A 19,172-nucleotide genomic window follows, 5' to 3' on the forward strand; every position below is an offset into this window, starting at 1 on the left:
GTTCGGCGCGCCGTCGACGTCGGCGGCTCGTCCAACGCACGTCAGGACGAAAAGTGCACCCAGACACAAATCCCGCTCGCGCGCCGCGCCGCGCGCCGCGGACGACCCGCAGGCGTGGGAACGGTTTTATCTCACGCACAGTAAAGACGGCGCCAAAGGACACGACGTCGGGGCGTTCAAAGATCGGCATTACCTCCGGAAAGCGTTCGGGGAACTGGTGGACGAAGAAGCGCGCGCGGCGCCGGAGACTTTTCGCCCGGCGCTTCGCCCGAGCGAGCTCCCAGACGTGGACGAAACGCGCAAAATCGATGTTTTGGAGCTCGGGTGTGGGGTCGGGAACTCGGTGTTTCCGCTTTTGAGGGCGAATTTAAACATGCGAGTCGTGGCGGTGGACTGTTCGCCGACGGCGATTGCGGCGGTTCGCGCGAACCCGGAGTTCGATGCGCGACGACTTCGCACGCACGTCGTCGATGCGAGCGCGCGTCGTTCGATGGAGAGTTGCGTTGACGACGCATCGGTCGACGCCGTGACCGCGGTGTTCTTTCTTTCCGCGCTCACGGCGAACGGGTTGCGAAACGCCGCTGAGGAAATTCGGCGCGTGCTACGTCCGAATGGTGTACTTTTATTTCGAGATTACGCGAGAGGGGACGTTAAGAACGCAGATGCGTCGTCGCAGTTTGTGCCGGGCGAACGCATCGATGAGAATGCGTCTTTGTCGTCGACGTCGAACGAGCAAACGTACCGCCGTTCCGACGGCACGCTCGCCGTCTTCTTCGACGAAGACGAGTTAAACGACGTGTTTGCATCCGTCGGGTTGGTGGGCGAGTGCGAAATAGTCACGCACTCAATCACGAACCGCAAGCTAGGAGTGACGATGGATCGAAAGTTTGTGCAAGGGCGGTTCGTGAGGCTCGCAGGGTGAGTCGTTTGAATATAGATTTGTCATTTACATCTGTAGCGATCCCTATCTCACGCCGCAACCGATTGAGCGTTCGCGTCGCCGAGCACCGCCTCGCTCGCAGTCGGCGGGGCGAGGATCTTCCTGCTCTCGTGGAAGTATTGATGCGGCGTGTGCACGCCCGCCTCGATTTCGACGCCGTCGTGAATCGCCGCAAACGTCATACCGCACGCGATTTGGTAGTGCATATTCGTCGCCTTCTCGACAATCGCGTGCGACTTAGCACCAGAGATTTTCAACGTACCGAGCAACTCGTGCAAACGTGCGCCGTTATCCTTGACGCCAGACGTGAGCGTCTTGAACGGACAACCGTGCGCGTCCTTCACGCCCGGATCCGCTGCGATGCACTGACCGCACGCGTGCGGGGTGTAGTTGACGCGCTTCCCTTCCTTACCGTACGCGTGTCTGATACCATACGCGTAATCTTTTTCAAACTTCTCCGCGGAGCATTTCGGGTGCTTTGTGAACTCTGTCTTCCAAAACACGAGCGCCTGGTCCAGAGGCAAGCCGATGCCCTTCAAATACAGTTGCAGTTGTCGTCGACCGCCGTGCGTCAGGTGATGATCTTTCTTGAGCGCCTTGTAAAGCTGGCGCATGCACAGCGGGAAAGACTCTTGCGTGGCTTCGATGCCGGCGATCGACATCGTGCCGTCTTCGCCTTGGAAATCGTACCCGCTTCCCGATCGACGGTTGTGCACAGATTTCAAAAGCGGCGTCAAACGGTGAGCCTCCTTCTTTTCAAACTTGTTGAAGAGCGTGATGGCTTCGGCGACCATCTTGTTCAGCATCGTCTTAAACCGACCGAACACGAGTTGATCGAGGGTTTCTTTACGAATCCACGCGTTTCCGCCGATCAAGTACGCCCGTCTCGACTTGACGAGCGGGCACACCTCTTCGAAACCGACGACGAACCAACGCGACGCCTCGCTCGCCGCTTCCTCGCACATCCTCTGGTACTCCATCGTCCCGAGCTTACCATCTTTACTGAGACTTCGACGCATCTGCCTATACTCGTGGTCCGCCATCAAGACGTCCCGCAAATCGTCCCGTCTCTCCCGCACTTCCTTCTCGCTCGCCCGCGCGTAATCGTTAAACCCATTCGTCCGCATAAACTCCATCTTCGCGTCCAAACTCAGCTCACCGTACCGATACTTGAACAACTCCAACTCGTTCTCCCGAAACCATCGCCTGTGTTCTTCGCTTCGACAGCTCGCCAACCTCAACAAAAAATGACTCGTCGCGTCTCTCGCCGCGCCCTCCGCGTCAAACGTCCCCCCCGTCGTCCGTCGCATGTTATATTCCTCCTCCGCGCTCGCGATCGCCCGTTTCAATTCCTCATCCTTCTTCCCACCGCTTCGCGCGTCGTCGATCGCCCGCAAGACGCCGTACCGATCCATCGCCGCGCGCTCCAGGTACTCGATGGAGCGTTCGTCATCCGGCGCGGTGTTGTACGCGTCCAACCGCGCCGCGTTTCCGCCGTACTTTCGCTCGAGCGCGGTCTTGGCGCGCGCTTCCGCTTTCTCTCGATTCGTGCGCAGCGCGCCGAAGACCATGGCGGCGTCGCCGCCGTCGTCGCGCGTCGCCGTGTCGCGCGATCGTCGAGCTGTCGCCGCGTCGCGATTTCAAATTTCGTGGCGTCGGCGCCGCGCGCGGTGCGATTTCGAGGGTCGGCCTCGCGCACCGCGCACTGTTTACCCATACGCGCGTCGCGATTTCAAATTTCGTGGCGTCGGCGCCGCGCGCGGTGCGATTTCGAGGCGTCGGCGCCGCGCGCGGTGCGATTTCGAGGGTCGGACCTCGCGCACCGCGCACTGTTTACCCATACGCGTCAACGCGCGGACGCGGCGCGACGCGCGACGCGCGCGCGCACGTCGCGACGCGCGCGCGACCGCGACCGCGACCGCGCGGCGACGCGCCATGTCCGCGGCGCTGGCGGAGACGATCGCGCGCGACGCCGCGGACGGACGCGCGGGCGAGTACGACCTCGCGGGATTCGGCGAGGCGTGGGTCGACGCGCTCGTCGAGGCGGCGTTCGCGACGCCGACGCGCGCGAAAGGAGGGTTTTACGCGTCGTGCAAGTTCATCGTCGGCGGCGGGAAGAAGACGCGGGCGAAGTACGACGATGAGGTGGTGAAACACTTGACGGCGGCGCTGCGCGCGAGGGGGTTCGAGGACGACAGAGGCGCGAGCGCGTGCGAGGCGTGCCAAGGGACGTATAAGTACCAGCACGACACGGATAAGGATTTAAAATACTTGCACGTGTTTCCGAGGGTGACGCACGAGGCGGAGGGGGGGGAGGCGGCGGCGGCGGCGGGCGGGACGCAGTCGCCCGAGTATCGCGCGTGCGCGTGCGATTTGGAGGAGTTCGAGCGATTGGTGGAGATGTATTGTCCGAGCTTTTCGCAAAAGCGCGCGCTGTTGCGCAGGATGAAGGTGATGGAGCACGCGCTCGGGGCGCTGGAACAAAAGGTGATCGCGATGGAGAGCTTGAATGATCGCGAGCAGACGATGTACGACTCGATGGTTGAAGTCGCGGCGAAGATTGAGTTCTTACAACAGGCGCTGGACGACATGATCAAGAAGGGTCGATTGACGAAAGGCGAACAAGGAGAAATCGTCGAAGATTTGGAGCTCAAGCTCGAAGATTTGAACCTGATGGTGAACGAGGCGAACGAGGAGGGGAAGCCGAAGCGCGCGGAGATGCTCGAGAGCAAGAAGGAAATCGTCGTCAAGAAGATTGACTCGGTGCGCGCGAAACCTCCAATCGTGTACACGGTGCCGCACGAACGCGAACTTTTGGACTTGAAGAAGGAGCTGAACTCGCTGAAAAAAATTGCCGCACAATCGAAAGGAAAGTTGATGAGCGGTGCGGACGCGGCGAAGTGCGCGAATATTCCCAAGCTCGAAGAGCGCATAGCGAATTTGGAAAACTCCGAGGAAAAAGGATGGTACGAGGACGAATGCCGAGCGCTTCTCTTTCCACCGGTCGCCGAAAAGAAAGCACCGGCGAAGGCCAAGGCGAGTGGCGCCAAAACCAATTCGGGATGGCTCACCAAGGCGGCAAAGGGCGGATCGCGCGGCGGAGGTGGATCCGCGAAAGCTTCGTCGACTCGTGGTCCTTCCAACCCGTTCGCGATGCTCGGCGACGATTAGCATATAGCGGGTGTTTATATATCACAACATTCATCAAAATGTGCGTATCAACGTTCACTGTGGTGTCTGGGCGGTCGAAACGGCAAAGGTTCGACGTTCCAAATCTTCGCCGCGTACTCCCGAATCGTGCGATCGGATGAAAACATCCACATCGAACACGCAGCTTCGATGCACTTTGCGGTCCACTTCTCTTCGTACTGATACGCCGCATCGGCTTCTGCAATCGCCCCTAGATACGACGGAAAATCATGCGCGGTGAGGTAGACGTCTTTCCTCGGATCGATGGCGTCCAAGAGCTGGTTGTACGCTCCGTCGTCCGGCTTGCCGAAGATGCCGGCGCGAATCATTCCCATGGCGCGGTGAAGACGAGGATCAATTTTTGGTGGGTCGTGCGCCATCTTGCGTCGAATCGCCGCGACTTGATCCGCCTTCGCGCCAAACGTGAACATGTTATGCTCGCCAATCGCTTGTTCTATCTCGATGTTCGCCCCGTCCATTGTACCCACGATCAATCCGCCGTTCATGACGAACTTCATGTTCCCGGTGCCGCTCGCCTCCATACCCGCAGTGGAGATGTGTTGCGAGATATCACTCGCGGGAATGAGAATCTCCGCTAGAGACACGTTGAAGTTGGGAACGAACACCACCTTGAGTAAGTCACGACACGCCGCGTCGGAGTTCACGACTTCAGACACGGCGCATACGAGCATGACAAGATTTTTCGCCATGACGTATCCGGGCGCAGCTTTGCCGGCGATGATGTGCACGCGCGGCACCATTGTTTTGCGCTGTTCGGGCGTAGCCTGCGTGATTTCGGCGTAGCGGTGCACGATTCCAAGGACATTCAACAACTGGCGCTTGTATTCGTGTATGCGTTTGATTTGCATGTCGAACAAGGCGTTGGGATCGACGCGGATATTCATCGAACGGTACAGCCATTCCGCAAGCGCTTGCTTGTTCGTTTGCTTGGCCGCGCGCCAACGCTGTCGAAATTGCGGATCTTGCGCCATCGTCTTGATCGGCTCGAGTCGCTTGAGATCGTTTACCCACCCAGGGCCGACCATGCCCGTGTAAATGCTCGCGAGCGCTGGATTCGCTTGCAACAGCCATCGTCGCGGCGTGACACCATTCGTCACGTTGATGAACTTTTCTGGCCACATCAACAAAAAGTCGGGGAATAGCAAAGACTTCAAAAGCTTGGTGTGGATCATCGCCACCCCGTTTACGGTGTGCGACCCGATGACGGCTAAGTTGGACATGCGTACCATCTTGGGTGATGACTCTTCGATGATACTCATCGACGACATGCGCGCGGTGTCGTTTGGCCACATCTTTTGAACCTCAAGCAAAAACCGGTGGTTGATTTCGTAAATGATTTGCATGTGTCGCGGCAAGAGCTCGGTGATCATCGGCACCGGCCACTTCTCCAGTGCCTCCGGGAGAATGGTGTGGTTGGTGTACGCGAAGACTTTTCTCGTTATTTCCCACGCCTCGTCCCAAGGTAGACGCTCGATGTCGAGGAGCAAACGCATGAGTTCGGGAATAGCAATCGCCGGGTGCGTGTCGTTGAGCTGTATCGCCACCTTGTCCGGCATATTCTTCATCGTCGTAGACCCACGACCGACGTTCTTCTTGAAACGTCTATAGATGTCTTGTAAAGTCGCGCTGACGAAGAAGTATTGTTGCTTCAATCGCAAACGCTTACCTTCTTCCGTGGCGTCGTTCGGGTACAGCACTGACGTGATACTCTCGCAACGTTCCTTCGCCTCGACCGCGCCGTAGTAATTACCGGCGTTAAACGAGGCGAGATTGAATTCGTGCGATGGCTTGCTACTCCACAGTCGCATATTGTTGGTGTTGTACGTACCGTAGCCTGGAATCGGGGTATCGTACGCCTGCGCCATGACGACTTCGCCGCCCTCCCACGCGTACAACGTGTTCCCGTCCGGATCTTGAAACTCTCGAACGTGGCCGAATAAACGAACCGGGTACTGCACGTCTAATCGTTCAACTTCCCACGGGTTCCCATCGGTAAGCCAATAATCTGGAAACTCCACTTGTTTACCATTCACGATTCTTTGCTCAAACATTCCGTACTTGTAGCGAATGCCGTACCCCCACGCGGGATAATTTTGCGTCGCGAGCGTGTCCAAGAAACAAGACGCCAAGCGCCCCAGACCCCCGTTCCCGAGCGCTGGCTCTTTTTCCTCTGACATGATATCTTCCAAATCGTATCCAATCTGCCGCAAAGCCTCGGCGTAGGCGCCTCGTAACCCGAGATTTGAGACGGCATTGCCGAGCGAGCGGCCGATTAAAAATTCGAGCGACAGATAGTACACTTTCTTCGCCCCTTTCTTGGCCGAATACTGCTGCGTGTCCGTCCATCGCTCGATCAATCGATCTCGCACCGAGTGCGCGGTGGCTTGATAAAACGAGCTCGTATCGAGCTTGTACCTCCTTCGCGCGAGCGTATACTCCACGTGCCGCACCAACGATCGCTGCAAACTCGCCACGTCGTTTGGCAAGTACGTGCTCGATAGCTTCCACAACAACTCCTTGTGCGCCAAGTGATCGACGCCCATCTCTGCATCGTCGACGTACTGACGCGGGCGATCGAGGATCGTCGTCGCGCTCTCCAAGAACGATGACTCGGTCACGTCCGCGCGATCGCTTTCCATATCCACGCTAAACGAATCCAGCTGCCCGAGCGAGTCTTTCCTCCGATGCTGCAACAAAGACGCTCCGCTCGACCGTGGACTGTGCAAGCTCACCGGCGGTCGCCCTCGATGATGATTCTGATGTTGTTGGTACTGATATCCACCCCTGTCGACGCCCACGATCACGGGCATACCCGTCTCGTCGTCCCCTCGCGCGTACGATCCCGCGCCGCTCCTCGCCATCCGACCGCCGTACGCGCTCGACGTCGACGAGTCGTTCTCCTGCGCCAGATTCGCCCGCAAGCTCTGTTCGAGCCACGCGTCCACGCGCGTGTTTTGCCCGCTCGCCACGGACGAGCCCGGCTTCCGCCTCGCGCTCGTCGTCGTCGTCGTCGTCGCGTCTGGCTGTCGCGCCGCCAACCGCAGGCGCGTCATCAGCGTCAGCTCTTCGCTCGACCCCACGTCGCGCGTTCGCCCTCCCGCGAACGCCCCGCGCGCGAACGACGTATCCGCGGCGTCGTGCGCCGCGCCTTCGTCGTCGCCCGTCGCGTCGCGCCCCGTCGTCGTCGTCCCGTCGCGATGCCGATGCGTCGGCGTCAACCTCTCCGGCGCGCTCCTCGCGAACGCCGCGTCCCAGAACGTCTTCGCGTCGCGCGGGCGCGCGTCGTCGTCGTCGAACGCGACGTCATCGCGCGGCATCGCGTCGCGCGCGCGCGCGCCGTCGTCGCGCGCAGATCTCTGAAGAATTTGGATGACGGTAACCGTCGCCATCTCGCGGCGCGATGTCGACGCGCGCGCCCGCGTTCGTCGCCGTCGTCGGCGCGGAGAGCGCGCCGGTGTTCGTCGCGTCGCTCGGCGCGCGCGAGGGCGCGAACGAAGCGTGCGTGACGCGCGCGAGCGCGGGATTTCGTCTCGACCGCGCGCGCGACGAGACGACGAGACGACGAGACGACGTCGACTGACGGCGAACTCGCGCGTTTCGTCGCGCAGCGCGCACGCGTCGCGCGCGCACGCCGCGCTGGACGCGATCGACGCGAAACTCGGCGCGATGACGACGGAGAGCGCGACGAGGTACTTGGGGGAGTGTCACCGCGCGCACGACGGCGTGTGCTACGGGTACGCGACGCGGTCGAGGGCGAGGATGGTGCTCGCGTACGAGGAAGACGCGAGCGAGGAGACGGTGAGGAAGGATTTTGATTATTTAGCGACGGCGTACGCGGAGGCGGCGTGCGATGCGTTCGGGGAGATTGGGGGGAGGACGACGAGCGAGCGGTTTCGCGAGCGATGCGAAGCGTTGGGATCGGACGCGCGGCGGCGCGAGGAGGGGACGGGCGGTGGTGGGTGAGCGTCGGCGCGACGCGCGTGGATTTCGCGTGATTTCGCGAATGGAGTGGTTTAGGAGTCAGCATGAAGACGGGGTTAGCGATTGTTTGACGCATGAGACCAGAGTTTAGTTTTGCGCAAGGGACGTTTTAGTGAGAAACCAAAGTTTAAAATGATTACATGTCGTAGCGCCGCTAAGAATATATATACTCTCGCGTATGACTTACGAGTCTTGCTTCTTAAGAAGCGGGAACGCGATGACGTCGCGAATCGACGGCGAATTCGTGAGAAGCATGACGAGACGATCGACGCCGAGACCCATACCCGCGGTCGGGGGCATGCCGTACTCGAGCGCGGCGACGAAATCTTCATCCATTTCGACGTCGTACGCCTCGTCTTCGAGCGCTTTGAGTTCGTCTTTACCACTCGCCGCCGCCGCTTCGCGCTGCGCCGCGCTCGTTTTCGCGTGCGTCACCATCTGCGCCTCGAGGCGTTTACGTTGATCGATGGGATCGGTCAACTCGCTGAACGAGTTCGCGAGCTCGCGACCGACGACGAAGAGCTCGAACCGTTCGGTGACTCCCGGTTTACTACGGTGCGGTTTCGCGAGAGGAGAAATCTCGAGCGGGTGGTCGAGAACGAACGTGGGCTGAATCAAATCGCTTTCGCACGCGGCTTCAAACATTTCGTTCAGCACGTGACCGACGCTCGCCGCCAACTTGACACCTTTGATGCCTTCCCCAGCTTTCTTAGAGTGCGCCTTGAGCGCGGGAATTGCCGCTGCCTTGGCTCCTTCCAAGTCATCCCCGAACGCCATGACGTCTACGCCCGTGGCTTCCTTGACTAGATCGTTCATCGGCGCCCGGCGCCACGGGCGTTGGCTCAAATCAATCGTCACGTCGCCGTAAGGAATCGTCAGCGTCCCGCACGCCTTCATCGCGCATCGACAAATCATCTCTTCCGTGAGCTCCAACATGTCCGTGACGTCGGCGTACGCCTGATACACTTCTATGGACGTAAACTCCGGGTTGTGTCGCGTGCTCAAGCCTTCGTTGCGAAACACGCGTCCGAGCTCGTACACGCGTTCGAAACCGCCGACGACGAGTCGCTTGAGATGCAACTCGGTGGCGATACGAAGCGTGAGCTGCATGCCGAGCGCGTTGTGGAAGGTGTTGAAGGGCTTCGCGTCCGCGCCGCCCGCTTGCGTGTGCAGCACGGGCGTCTCCATCTCCAAAAACCCGTCGTCGTCGAGCATTCGACGAATGGTGGAGATGATGTTCGAGCGCGCCTTGAACGTGTTTCGCACCTCGGGCGACACGATCAAGTCCACGTATCGCTGCCGGTATCGCTTCTCCACGTCCTGCAATCCGTGCCACTTATCCGGCAACGGCAGCAGCGCCTTTGTCAACATTTGCACCTTGGCCGGCACGATGGACAGCTCCCCCTTATCGCTCCTTTTCACGCTCCCGTGCACGCCGATGATGTCCCCGACGTCCACGAGTTCCGTGATCATCTCAAACGCCCCCGGGCTCGTCTCATCCAACCGTTTCTTATCGCAAAACAACTGCACGCTTCCCCGTTCGTCCACCAGCGACAAAAACGCCAACTTCCCGAACGACCGCTTCGCCATCACCCTTCCGCACACCGCCTCGCTCGAGCCCTCGATCTCGACCCCGTTCTCCAATCCTTCGTGTTCCCTCTGCAGCGCATCGCAATATTTCGTGCGATCGAACCGGTAATCGAATCCCCGCTGTCCGAGCGCGCCGAGCGCGTCCAGCTTTTGCGCGCGCAGCGCCTTGACCTCCTCGGGCGAGCTCGTCACCCCGCTCGCGTCTCGTCCGCCGCCCTCGCCGCGCTTTCGATTCCCCGCGCCGCCGTCGCGCTTTTTATTCGTTCCCGCGTCGCTCGCGCGCGCGCGCGTCCTCGTCGTCGCGCCTCGTCGTCGCGTCGTCGCCGCCGTCGCCGTCGCGCGCGCGCTCTCGCGCTCGCTCGCGCGCGTCGACGCCCGCGGGCGCGCCGCGAGCGACGCGCGCGGCGTCGAGACCGTCCTTCGCGCGAACGCGCGCGCGAGCAGCATGCTCCGCGTCGCGCTCTGCGCGCGGCGCCGCGACGGATTCGCGCGCGCTCGACTCGAGGTTTTCGGTGCGACGAATCGTCACACCGCGACGCGCGCGCGTCGCGAAAGCGCGCGCGAATCCGTCGAAACGATGGCGCTCGTCACGCTGTCGGTGTACGACATCAAGCACGCGGAGAACGCGCGGATATCGAGCGCGGTGACGTCGCTGAACACGCTGACGAGAAACGCGCTCAACGTCGGTGGCATCTTCCACGGCGGCGTCGAGGTGTTCGGCGACGAGTGGAGCTTTGGGTACTGCCCGGAGGGCTCGGGCGTGTATCGATGCAACCCGCGGATGAATCCGATGTACGAATACCGCGAGTCGGTGCCGCTGGGGGTGACGTCGCTGTCGCCGGCGCGCGCGAGCGCGGCGGTGGCGGCGCTGCGCGCGCAATGGCGAGGGAGCGATTACGAGGTGCTGGAGAGGAATTGTAATCACTTTTGTGAGGCGCTGTGCGAGGCGCTCGGGTGCGAGGGACCGCCGGAGTGGCTGAACGCGTTCGCGAATAACGCGAACAAGGCGCGAGGGGCGTACCAGAGCGCGGTGAGCGGGGTGGAGAGCGCGTACGAGAGCGCGGTGAGCGGCGTCGCGGGCGCGTGGGCGTGGCTCGCGAGCGGCGGGGGGACGTCGGCGTCGAGTTACGCGAGCGCGTTGGAGAGCGAGGGCGAGCGCGAGGGCGGCGTGGTGGACGGGCCGCGCGCGGACGACGACGACGCGCGGCGCGGCGCGCGAGAGTAGCGCGTCGCGGTCGTCGTCGATGCGTTCGAGCGCGTTCGAGCGCGACGCGGATGAAACATCGCGGTGGATGTATTTCTTGGTCGTCTCTTTCGCTCGCGCGTCGTCGGCAGTAGTCAGGGTTGAAGCGCTGTTATAGATAGATTTGGTAGTTCGGCGTCCCGCACAACGCGCCTCGCGTCATGCTTTCGCGCGGTCTCGTCTCGACGTCTCGAGCGTCTGTCGCCCGCGCGCGCGCGCCTGCGAGACAACAGCGCGCGACGACGTCGCGCCGCGCGTCGATCGTCCGTCGAACCGCCGCGCGCGCGACGAACGACGACGATAAAGCGTCGTCTTCTCAAGATGTCCCGGACGACGAACCGACGCCCGCGGTCGGCGACACGGACGTCAACAGCGCGCTAGGCGACGTCATCAGCTCGCCGTTGTTTTACGTCACGTTCGGCGTCGCCGGCGGCGTCGGACTGGTGCGCGCGCTCGGGGAGAACGCGAGCTTTCTGCTGAGCGCGGCGCCGGTGGTCTTGCTCACGGTGATTTCGAAGACGTCGTTCGGCGAGTCGCTGATGAAGAATATCGACGACCAACGACCGGCGTTGGTGGCGGAGAAGGCGCGAAGGGAAAACGAACGCGCGCGAGCGCGGGAGAGAAGTTCGCTGTACGGCGCGCGGCGAGTGAAATTTTTGGGAGACGCGGAGTACGAGTATCCGGCGCACTTGGACGGCTCGCTGTGCGGCGACGCGGGATTCGATCCGCTCGGGCTCGGGAAAGATGATTTGCCGCGCATGCGCGAATTAGAACTCTTGCACGCGCGTTGGGCGATGTTGGGAATCGTTGGTGTGGCGGTGCCAGAGCTTTTAGAGCGCTACGGCGTGGCAGATTTGGGCGAGCCGGTGTGGTGGAAAGTCGGCGCGGCGAAGATGAATAGCGACGTCTCGCTCGATTACTTTGGCTTGCAAGGTTTTCATATCGCCGGCGGATCGGGGATAGCCATCATCGCGGCGTGCCAGGTTGTGTTGATGGGCGGTCCAGAGTACGCGCGGTACGTCGGGATCGACTCGCTCGAGCCGGTGGGCGTTTACCTCCCGGGCGACAAAGATTATCCTGGCGGCGCGCCGTTTGATCCGTTCAAGATTTCCGACGACGCCGACGAGTTCGAAAAACAAAAGGTCATGGAGATTAAGCACGGACGCTTAGCCATGATCGCCATGCTCGGAGTCGCCGCGCAAGCATTCGTCACGCGCGCGGGGCCGATCGAAAACTTAGCGAGTGTGTTTAGCGGTTGAAAATTGATTCTTGATTAAAAAGACGAGAACGCGCGTTTCGGTTACACGCTCTCGACACCGAACGGCTCGTTCGCATCCGGTGCGGGGGGCTCATCGAACGCCGGCACCTCGGGCATCGCTTCGGGCGCCGGTATTTCTTCATCGGGCTCGTCCGCCTTGACTTTGACGTCCTCGTAACCCAAGTCAATCTTGCTGAACATGCCTCCGAAAATCTTCGCGTCCTTCTTCGCCTGATGCGCCTCGAGCGCTTTCAAGCGCGTCAACATTCGCGTGGCCTCGGCGTGCGATTCATCTGCTTCCAATATTTTCTTCAACGAACGACGTGATTCGTCGTACTCTTGTAACTCCATCGCCGCTTGCGCGAAGCGATAGAGCGCTTTTTCGTTCGACCCTTCAATCGCGAGCGCCTTTTCGCTTGACTTGCGAGCGCTCATCCACGACTTGGTTTTGATGGCCACCGCCGCGGAGTTCAAATTCAAGCTGAGCTTGAGCTTCTTGCTCGCTTGCTTCTCCTCATCAGAGAACGACTCGTCCATTTCGACGAACTTCAACGCCGCGTCGTACTTCTTCGTAGCGCGCGCAAACTTACCACCCTTGTACGCGTCGTTCCCGCTCGTCTTGTATTTTTCCGCCGCCTCAATCTTTTCCGCGTTGTTCATCGACCATTGCTCCTTGGCGCGCTCGAGTTTGGTCATTTTGACCGTGTACTCGGTCCCATCCGCCAGCTTCACCAGCGCCTTTTCGTTCAGCTTCATCATCGCGATCGCGCTCTCGAGCTCATCCGGGACGTGCTCGTCGCCGACGACGATTTCGTGCGCCGGCTTGGTCTCCGTCGTCGCGCCGCCGACGCGCTTTTCGTACTCAATCTCGCACTTCGCCCCATCGTTCGGCGTCTCGTACCCTTCACCTTCCTCCAAAATCTTTTTCGTCGCCCCCTCGACGCCGTTCACGGCGACCACCGCGTGAATCGCGTCGAGCATCAACTCCACCACCGCGCCGTCCTTCGCCGTCGTCAACCCCTCGGCGTACGCTTCGCTCAGCGTCACCCGCGCCGTCTCCCCCCGCTTCATCTTCAGCAGCGCCGCGCGCACGCCCTCGCACGGCGCGTCTCCATTCGCCGCCAACGAAAACGTCCGCGTCGTCTTCGCCACGAGCGTCTCGTCTCCCGTCCTCGTCTTCGCCTCCATCGTCGCCGTCGCCTCGTCCTCCGCGCTCGGGCTCGCGTATCCCTCGCCCTCTCTCACCGTCTCCTTCATCACCCCCCCATCGCCGCACAGATCCCTGTGCGACTTGAACGACAGCAATTCCACGTCAAATATCAGCGTCGCGCCGCCGGGAATCTTCGGCGGCGCCCCTCGATCGCCGTACGCGTACTCCGGCGCGCACGTCAGCGTCGCCCGTTCGCCGACGCGCATCGTCGCCACGCCGACGTCCCACGCGTCGATCACCTCGTGTTTTCCCAGCGTGAACGTGAACGCCTCGTCGCGCTCGCGCGAGGAATCGAACGTCTCGCCCGTCGCGAGCGAGCCGACGTAGTGCACGGTGACGGCGTCGCCCTTTTCGGGCGCGCGCGCGTCGGGCGGCGCGGGCGTCGCGATGCGTTTCGTGACGCCGCCGTCGCCGACGGGCGAGACGTCGACGGCGTCGACGGCGTCGTCGGCGGTCGTCATGTCGCGCGGCGTCGCGCGTTCGATCGAGTCGCGGGCGCGGGCGGGCGCGATCGCGCGTCGCGGTGTGCGGGGACGCGCGTCGGTCGATGTGATTAATCTTCTAGAAACATCCGCCGCGTCGGCGCGGCGGATTAATTCGGGTCGTCGTCGTCGGCGGAGGGCGGTGATTCGGCGCGCGCGAGCTCGATGGCGTCCATGTCTTCGCTGACTCGGCGCAGGGCGGCGCGCATGCGCTCGGCGTAGGAGACGCCGGAATCGTCGTCGGCGGCGTCGTCGTCGGCGGCGTCGTCGGCGGCGAAATCGTTCACGGCGAGCAAGACCTCGTCCACGGCGGTGGATTCGTCGATGTCTTTCACGCGCTTGACCTTTCGAACGACGTCTTGGAATAAGACGTTGACGTCGCGCGATATCGATGGGTCGCGCCGCATGGCGTCGACGACGTCGCGACCCATGCGTCGCTTTTTCCTCGCCAACATGTTTTTAAACGCGGCGGCTTGCGCCCTGCGAACGGTGTCCGGATCGGGCGGGCCGGCGCCGCGCGCGGGCGCGGCGTCGCCGAGCGCGCGCTCGATGAAACGCGTCATCGTGTTCCGTTGATGGATGATGTACATGGCGTCCGCGACGTAGCCGCCGACGATCGGGGCGAACACGCCTCCGGTGACGACGAAGGCGAGCGATTGCGAGACGAAGAGCAATCGACTGCGGCTGCCGTCCAAAAAATCTTTCACGCTCTTTCCGCGCAGGATGTTTTCGAACGCGCGCGTCTCCGCGACGTTCGGCGCTTCGTTTGCGGACAGCGGCGACGACGACTCGTCGTCCGCGGCGGCGTCGGGCTTCTTCTCCCAAAACTTGAGCGACGGTTTCTTCGTCTTTTCGGCGCTCGCCTTGATGTCGTCCTCGCTCACCGGCACCAACTTTTGTTTGCCCGTCACCTTGTTCCGCTCCACTCTGAACGCCTGCACGCGCGTTTGTCTCTGCACGCGTCGCAAACGCGCCTCGAGGACGAGGTACACGCCGAACGCCGCCGCCGCCTTGGCCGGGGCGTCGACTTCGTACGGCTCGAACCCCGCCTCGACGGCGCGGTCGGCGAGCCACTTGGCGAGCAAACCCAAAACCACTCCGCGCTCGAGCATCTCGTCCGCGACTCGCGCGGTGAGCGCGACGGACGCGTCCATCCAAAACGGCATGCTTCTGCACGGATTATTCAGCGTCTCCTCTTCCTGATACCTCGACAGCGGCTCAAAGTACCGCTCGAGCGCCGACGCCTCGCGAACCTCCCCCGACGCCTCCTCGCGCGCCTCGTTCGTCGCCTCCGCGCGCGCGGTCCAATCGACCCCCATCACCAACGCGTCGTAAATCGCCGTCGGCGCCGCGAACGCCAATCCGATCGACGCCGCGCGCGCGAAATCCATCGCCTCGCCCCCCGTCCCGGCGCCGAAATCGCCAAACGCGCTCGCGCCCGCGGCGTACGCCAAGCACACCGCCAGCGTCCCTTTCACCCCTCCCACGGCCACCAACAGCGACAGATACTCTCGCATCATCGCCTTCTCCGGCGTTTCCGACGACGACGCGTCCGCGCCGTCGGCATCCGATTCGCGCGGCGTCTCGCCGCGTCCCGACGCCGCCGTCGAATCCCCGCGCGCGCGCGTCGTCGACCTTCGCGCCGCCGACGCCCGGTCCATCGCCTCGGTCGCGCCCGCGCTCGACGCGCGCGCGTCCTCGTCGCCCTCCGTCGCGTCGTCGTCGTCCAGCGACTCGCCGAGGACGCTGCGCAGCGCGTCGAACGTCCCGCTCGGCGACGCCGACGCGAGCGACTCGTCCTCGTCGTCCTCGCGCGTCGCGCGCGCGCGCCGGTTCGCGACGCCGCGCGCGCGGCGCGCTCGACGCCGGCGCGCGCTCGGGCGTCGCGCGAGCGCGCGCGCGGGCGCGCGCGTCGCGCGCGGCGCCATGATGTGACACCGCGACGCGGCAGCATGGCGCCGACGCCGCGCGCGGGCGAGCGCGACGGCGCCGACGCGGCGCGCGACGACACCGCGCGCGCGCCGGCGCGCGAGAGGGAGACGGCGAAGCCGGCGCCGCGCGAGGAGGGCGCGAACGATGGCGTCGGTGCGATGCGCGAATTCAACGACGACGACGAGGACGCGACGACGACGGCGACGGCGGCGACGCGCGACGCGATCGAGCGCGAAACGACGGCGTCGACGACGCCGGTGACGCCGGAGACGCGCCTGCTGGGCGAACGCCTGGACGCGCTGGACGAAGAGGCGGAGCTGACGGTGGAGTCGTTTCTGAGGGCGAAGTTCGACGCGGCGACGACGACGACGACGGATTTCGAGAGCGCGTCCGGACGGTCGGAGAGCGATGCGGGCGGAAGAGGCGAACGCGTGGACGACGCGGAGACGCTGTACGCGCGAGATACGGATTTGGAGGAGGCGGAGGAGGTGGACCCGCGCGTGGGCGACGCGCTGGACGAGTTGAACGATTCCATGACGGAGTGCAACGGGTTGGAAAACGCGCTGCAAGAGGCGAGGAAGGCGCGCTCGAGGACGCAAACGGTGGCGAGAAAGAGACTGGATTCGGTGGCGGCGAGGTTGTCGTCGAGCGTCATGACGGCGGTGCCTGTGTTTCACAAGCGAGCGTTGGCGCAGCTGTATCAGGTGCGAAGCATCGAGGCGCTGCGGGCGTACGAGAGCGCGCACGACGCGCACGAACGCGCGAAGAAGCGGAACGATGAGCTCGAGCGCGAGCTCGTGGCGAGTAGCGGTAAAGTAGACATCGAGCTCATGGAGGTGTGCGCGGAGGCCATGCGCGAGGTTTCTGAGACGACGGCGGTGAAGCTCCGAGCGACCGAGGTGCACGAGCGCAACACGCGACGCGCCGTCGAGGCCACCGCCGAAGCGGCCGGTCTCGAGCGCGAGCGCACGAGCGCGGTGAAAAAGGCTCTCCCGTGGTTCAACGCTAAAGCTTTGGGCGAGGCGGAGTGCGCGCAGGCGGACGAACGCGTGAGCGAATTAAAACTCGCCGTTCGCCAAGCCAAGGCGAGATACGAAGCCGCGCTCCGCGCGTTGAACGAAATCAGCGAGGAAGTGCACGCCCGTCGCGAGGCGCGCAAGCTCGCGCGCGAGGCTTCAGCTCTAGATATCAGCGCCGTTCCCGAGATCGAACGGGAGGAAGGCGTGTAAATTATTGTAGATAATCGTAGTTGCGAGTTGCGCGCCGAAAACCGTCGCGGAAAACCTGCTCGAGGTCAATGCGGCGATTTCCCGCACACGTCGTCGGCGCACGCGCGCGCGCGTCCGACACCGCTCGGACGCACGCCGGGCGTTCGAGCAAACATGCTCGCGCTTCCGCGCGCGAGCGTCATCGACGCGCGCGTCGCGCGGCGCGCGAACGCGCGGCGCGCGAACGCGCGGCGCAAACTTTCGGCGGCCCGCGGAGGAAACGCTGGGCCGTTATCCGCGTCCCGCGACGCGCGCTCGACGCGCGCTCGAGGCGACGCGCGATGCGGCGACGCGCGCGCGAGCTTCTCGACGGCGTCGACGCCCGAAGCGGCGATGCGCGGCGCGATGACGCGAGTGAGAGGCGATTTCGTCCTCGCGCGGGCGGAGAGCCGAGGCGTCCGCGGCGCGCCCGGCGGGTCGACGCACCAATCCGAGCGCTCGGCGCAAGGAAAAACGCAGAAAGAGACGAGAGTTGCCGTGAGGGTGGCCGCGCTCGTGTTTGGCGCGGTCGTGACGTCGGTGGCGTTCGCGGCTCGAGCGAGCGGAGCGTTGGCCAAGGTTGGCGCGCAGGTGGCGGCGGCGAACAAACAAGTCGGATCCATGGTGCTCACCGCGGGCGTGCTTTTGGTCATGTCGGCGTTTTTTTCGTTAGCGGAAACGTCCATCACGACGTTGTACCCTTGGAAAGTGCGAGAGTTGGCGGATCAGGAAGGTTCGACGGGCGGGGTGTTTCAGATTATGCGCAAGGACGTGACGAGATTTCTCACGACGATTTTGATAGGGACGACATTTTCTGGGATCATGGCCACCGCGCTCATTACGGAGGCTGCATTGATACTATATGGCGATGGTGCGACGACCGCGGTGACGGTGGCGCTGACGATCGTGATGCTGGTGTTTACAGAAATCGCTCCGAAGAGCGTGGCGGTGCAGCACGCCACGGTGATTGCACGCGTCATCGCGAAACCCATTTACTTGCTCTCCTTCGTCGTCTACCCGCTCGGTCGAACGTGTCAAATCGTTGTGAACGCCATGTTTGCCCTTTTCGGTCTCAAAACTTCCGCTGAGCCGTTTGTGAGTGAAGAAGAGTTGAAACTCGTCCTCGCCGGGGCGACGAAGAGCGGCGAAGTGGAGAGCGCGGAGAAGGATATGATTCAAAATGTGTTGGATCTCGAAGAGACGGTCGTGAGAGATGTGATGACACCGCTCGTGCAAGTGCACGGCGTGCGAAGCGATGCCACATTGGCTGAATTTCGTACGGAATGGATCGAGCACAAGTACTCTCGCGTGCCGGCGTGGGAGGATCGCGTGGACAACATCGTGGGCATTGTTCGAGCGAATCAAATCATGCAGCTCGGAATAGAAAGAGATCTTCGCCCGGAGCAAAGTAAGGAACTCGAAGACGTCCTCGTCCAGGATGTCATGCTTCGTGACACTTATTTTGTTCCCGAAAGCATGTCCGTGAGTAAACTCCTTCGCGAGCTCATGCAGCGCAAGTCTCACATGTGCGTCGTGGTGAATGAATTTGGCGGCACTGTAGGTATCGCCACACTTGAGGATTGCGTGGAGGAGATCGTCGGTGAAATCTATGACGAAGAGGATAGTCAAAAGGCAAACGCGGATGAGGATGAGCAAGATGCGACGCCGTTCATTCGCGAGGTGGGACAGGGGGCGTATCTCGTAGACACTCGCGCGGCGCTATGGAAATTGGCGGATGAGTTGTCGCTGGACATTCCCGAGTCGCCTCTGTACGAAACTGTGGGTGGTTTCGTGTGTGATTTATTCGGATCTATTCCCGACGTCGGGGCGTCGATCACGACAACGTTTGAGCACGTCGAGGACGAGGACGCTAGTTCGGATGACGAGAGCGACGGCGAGACTGATGGGCTCGAATTCGACGGCATCACGCAGCGAGAAGTCGTGGTGACGGTCACGGACGCGGATACGAGACGAGTTAATGAAATTCGTGTGCAAATAAAACGCTCTGGAAATTCTATACCCCCGGAAGATTCGGACGACGAAGAGTCGGGATGGGGCGATAGAAAACCAAAGTTCGCA

At 62.4% G+C, this 19,172-nt stretch overlaps 11 protein-coding genes across 11 annotated transcripts; 6 read left to right on the top strand and 5 right to left on the bottom strand.

Moving 5' to 3' along the window:
• Positions 1–304: 304 nt before the first annotated feature.
• OSTLU_7292 (predicted protein) lies at positions 305–913 on the top strand (the record flags this gene model as incomplete). The annotated part of the gene is made up of 1 exon (XM_001420233.1): positions 305–913. A coding segment is annotated over one exon (609 nt), but the record flags the coding sequence as incomplete, so codon positions are not given.
• A 56-nt stretch (positions 914–969) lies between these two features.
• OSTLU_43992 (predicted protein) lies at positions 970–2,511 on the bottom strand (the record flags this gene model as incomplete). The annotated part of the gene is made up of 2 exons (XM_001420405.1): positions 970–1,914; positions 1,990–2,511. The coding sequence occupies 2 exons, from the start codon at positions 2,509–2,511 to the stop codon at positions 970–972; spliced, it is 1,467 nt and encodes a 488-aa protein (XP_001420442.1).
• Positions 2,512–2,875: 364 nt separating this feature from the next.
• OSTLU_93426 (predicted protein) lies at positions 2,876–4,111 on the top strand (the record flags this gene model as incomplete). Its single annotated transcript, XM_001420234.1, has 1 exon — positions 2,876–4,111. The coding sequence occupies one exon, from the start codon at positions 2,876–2,878 to the stop codon at positions 4,109–4,111; it is 1,236 nt and encodes a 411-aa protein (XP_001420271.1).
• Positions 4,112–4,158: 47 nt separating this feature from the next.
• Positions 4,159–6,789, bottom strand: OSTLU_44172 (predicted protein; the record flags this gene model as incomplete). Its single annotated transcript, XM_001420406.1, has 1 exon — positions 4,159–6,789. One exon carries the CDS (start codon positions 6,787–6,789, stop codon positions 4,159–4,161), a length of 2,631 nt encoding a protein of 876 aa, XP_001420443.1.
• A 1,483-nt stretch (positions 6,790–8,272) lies between these two features.
• OSTLU_50879 (predicted protein) lies at positions 8,273–10,168 on the bottom strand (the record flags this gene model as incomplete). The annotated part of the gene is made up of 2 exons (XM_001420407.1): positions 8,273–8,487; positions 8,518–10,168. 2 exons carry the CDS (start codon positions 10,166–10,168, stop codon positions 8,315–8,317), a joined length of 1,824 nt encoding a protein of 607 aa, XP_001420444.1. The 3' UTR covers positions 8,273–8,314.
• Positions 10,169–10,298: 130 nt separating this feature from the next.
• On the top strand, positions 10,299–10,823 carry OSTLU_6946 (predicted protein; the record flags this gene model as incomplete). Its single annotated transcript, XM_001420235.1, has 1 exon — positions 10,299–10,823. A coding segment is annotated over one exon (525 nt), but the record flags the coding sequence as incomplete, so codon positions are not given.
• A 302-nt stretch (positions 10,824–11,125) lies between these two features.
• Positions 11,126–12,223, top strand: lhcq-like (chlorophyll a/b binding, possibly photosystem II light harvesting complex; the record flags this gene model as incomplete). Its single annotated transcript, XM_001420236.1, has 1 exon — positions 11,126–12,223. The coding sequence occupies one exon, from the start codon at positions 11,126–11,128 to the stop codon at positions 12,221–12,223; it is 1,098 nt and encodes a 365-aa protein (XP_001420273.1).
• FBP65 (peptidyl-prolyl cis-trans isomerase, FKBP-type) lies at positions 12,215–13,956 on the bottom strand. The gene has a single exon (XM_001420408.1). The coding sequence runs from the start codon at positions 13,891–13,893 to the stop codon at positions 12,265–12,267; it is 1,629 nt and encodes a 542-aa protein (XP_001420445.1). The 5' UTR covers positions 13,894–13,956; the 3' UTR covers positions 12,215–12,264.
• Positions 13,957–14,024: 68 nt separating this feature from the next.
• OSTLU_17282 (predicted protein) lies at positions 14,025–15,434 on the bottom strand (the record flags this gene model as incomplete). Its single annotated transcript, XM_001420409.1, has 1 exon — positions 14,025–15,434. One exon carries the CDS (start codon positions 15,432–15,434, stop codon positions 14,025–14,027), a length of 1,410 nt encoding a protein of 469 aa, XP_001420446.1.
• An 888-nt stretch (positions 15,435–16,322) lies between these two features.
• Positions 16,323–16,994, top strand: OSTLU_4040 (predicted protein; the record flags this gene model as incomplete). The annotated part of the gene is made up of 1 exon (XM_001420237.1): positions 16,323–16,994. A coding segment is annotated over one exon (672 nt), but the record flags the coding sequence as incomplete, so codon positions are not given.
• Positions 16,995–17,720: 726 nt separating this feature from the next.
• On the top strand, positions 17,721–18,980 carry OSTLU_1568 (predicted protein; the record flags this gene model as incomplete). Its single annotated transcript, XM_001420238.1, has 1 exon — positions 17,721–18,980. A coding segment is annotated over one exon (1,260 nt), but the record flags the coding sequence as incomplete, so codon positions are not given.
• Positions 18,981–19,172: the final 192 nt, after the last annotated feature.

The sequence above is a fragment of the Ostreococcus lucimarinus genome, chromosome 11, assembly GCF_000092065.1.
Source record: "Ostreococcus lucimarinus CCE9901 chromosome 11, complete sequence".
Taxonomy (NCBI): Eukaryota; Viridiplantae; Chlorophyta; class Mamiellophyceae; order Mamiellales; family Bathycoccaceae; genus Ostreococcus; species Ostreococcus sp. 'lucimarinus'.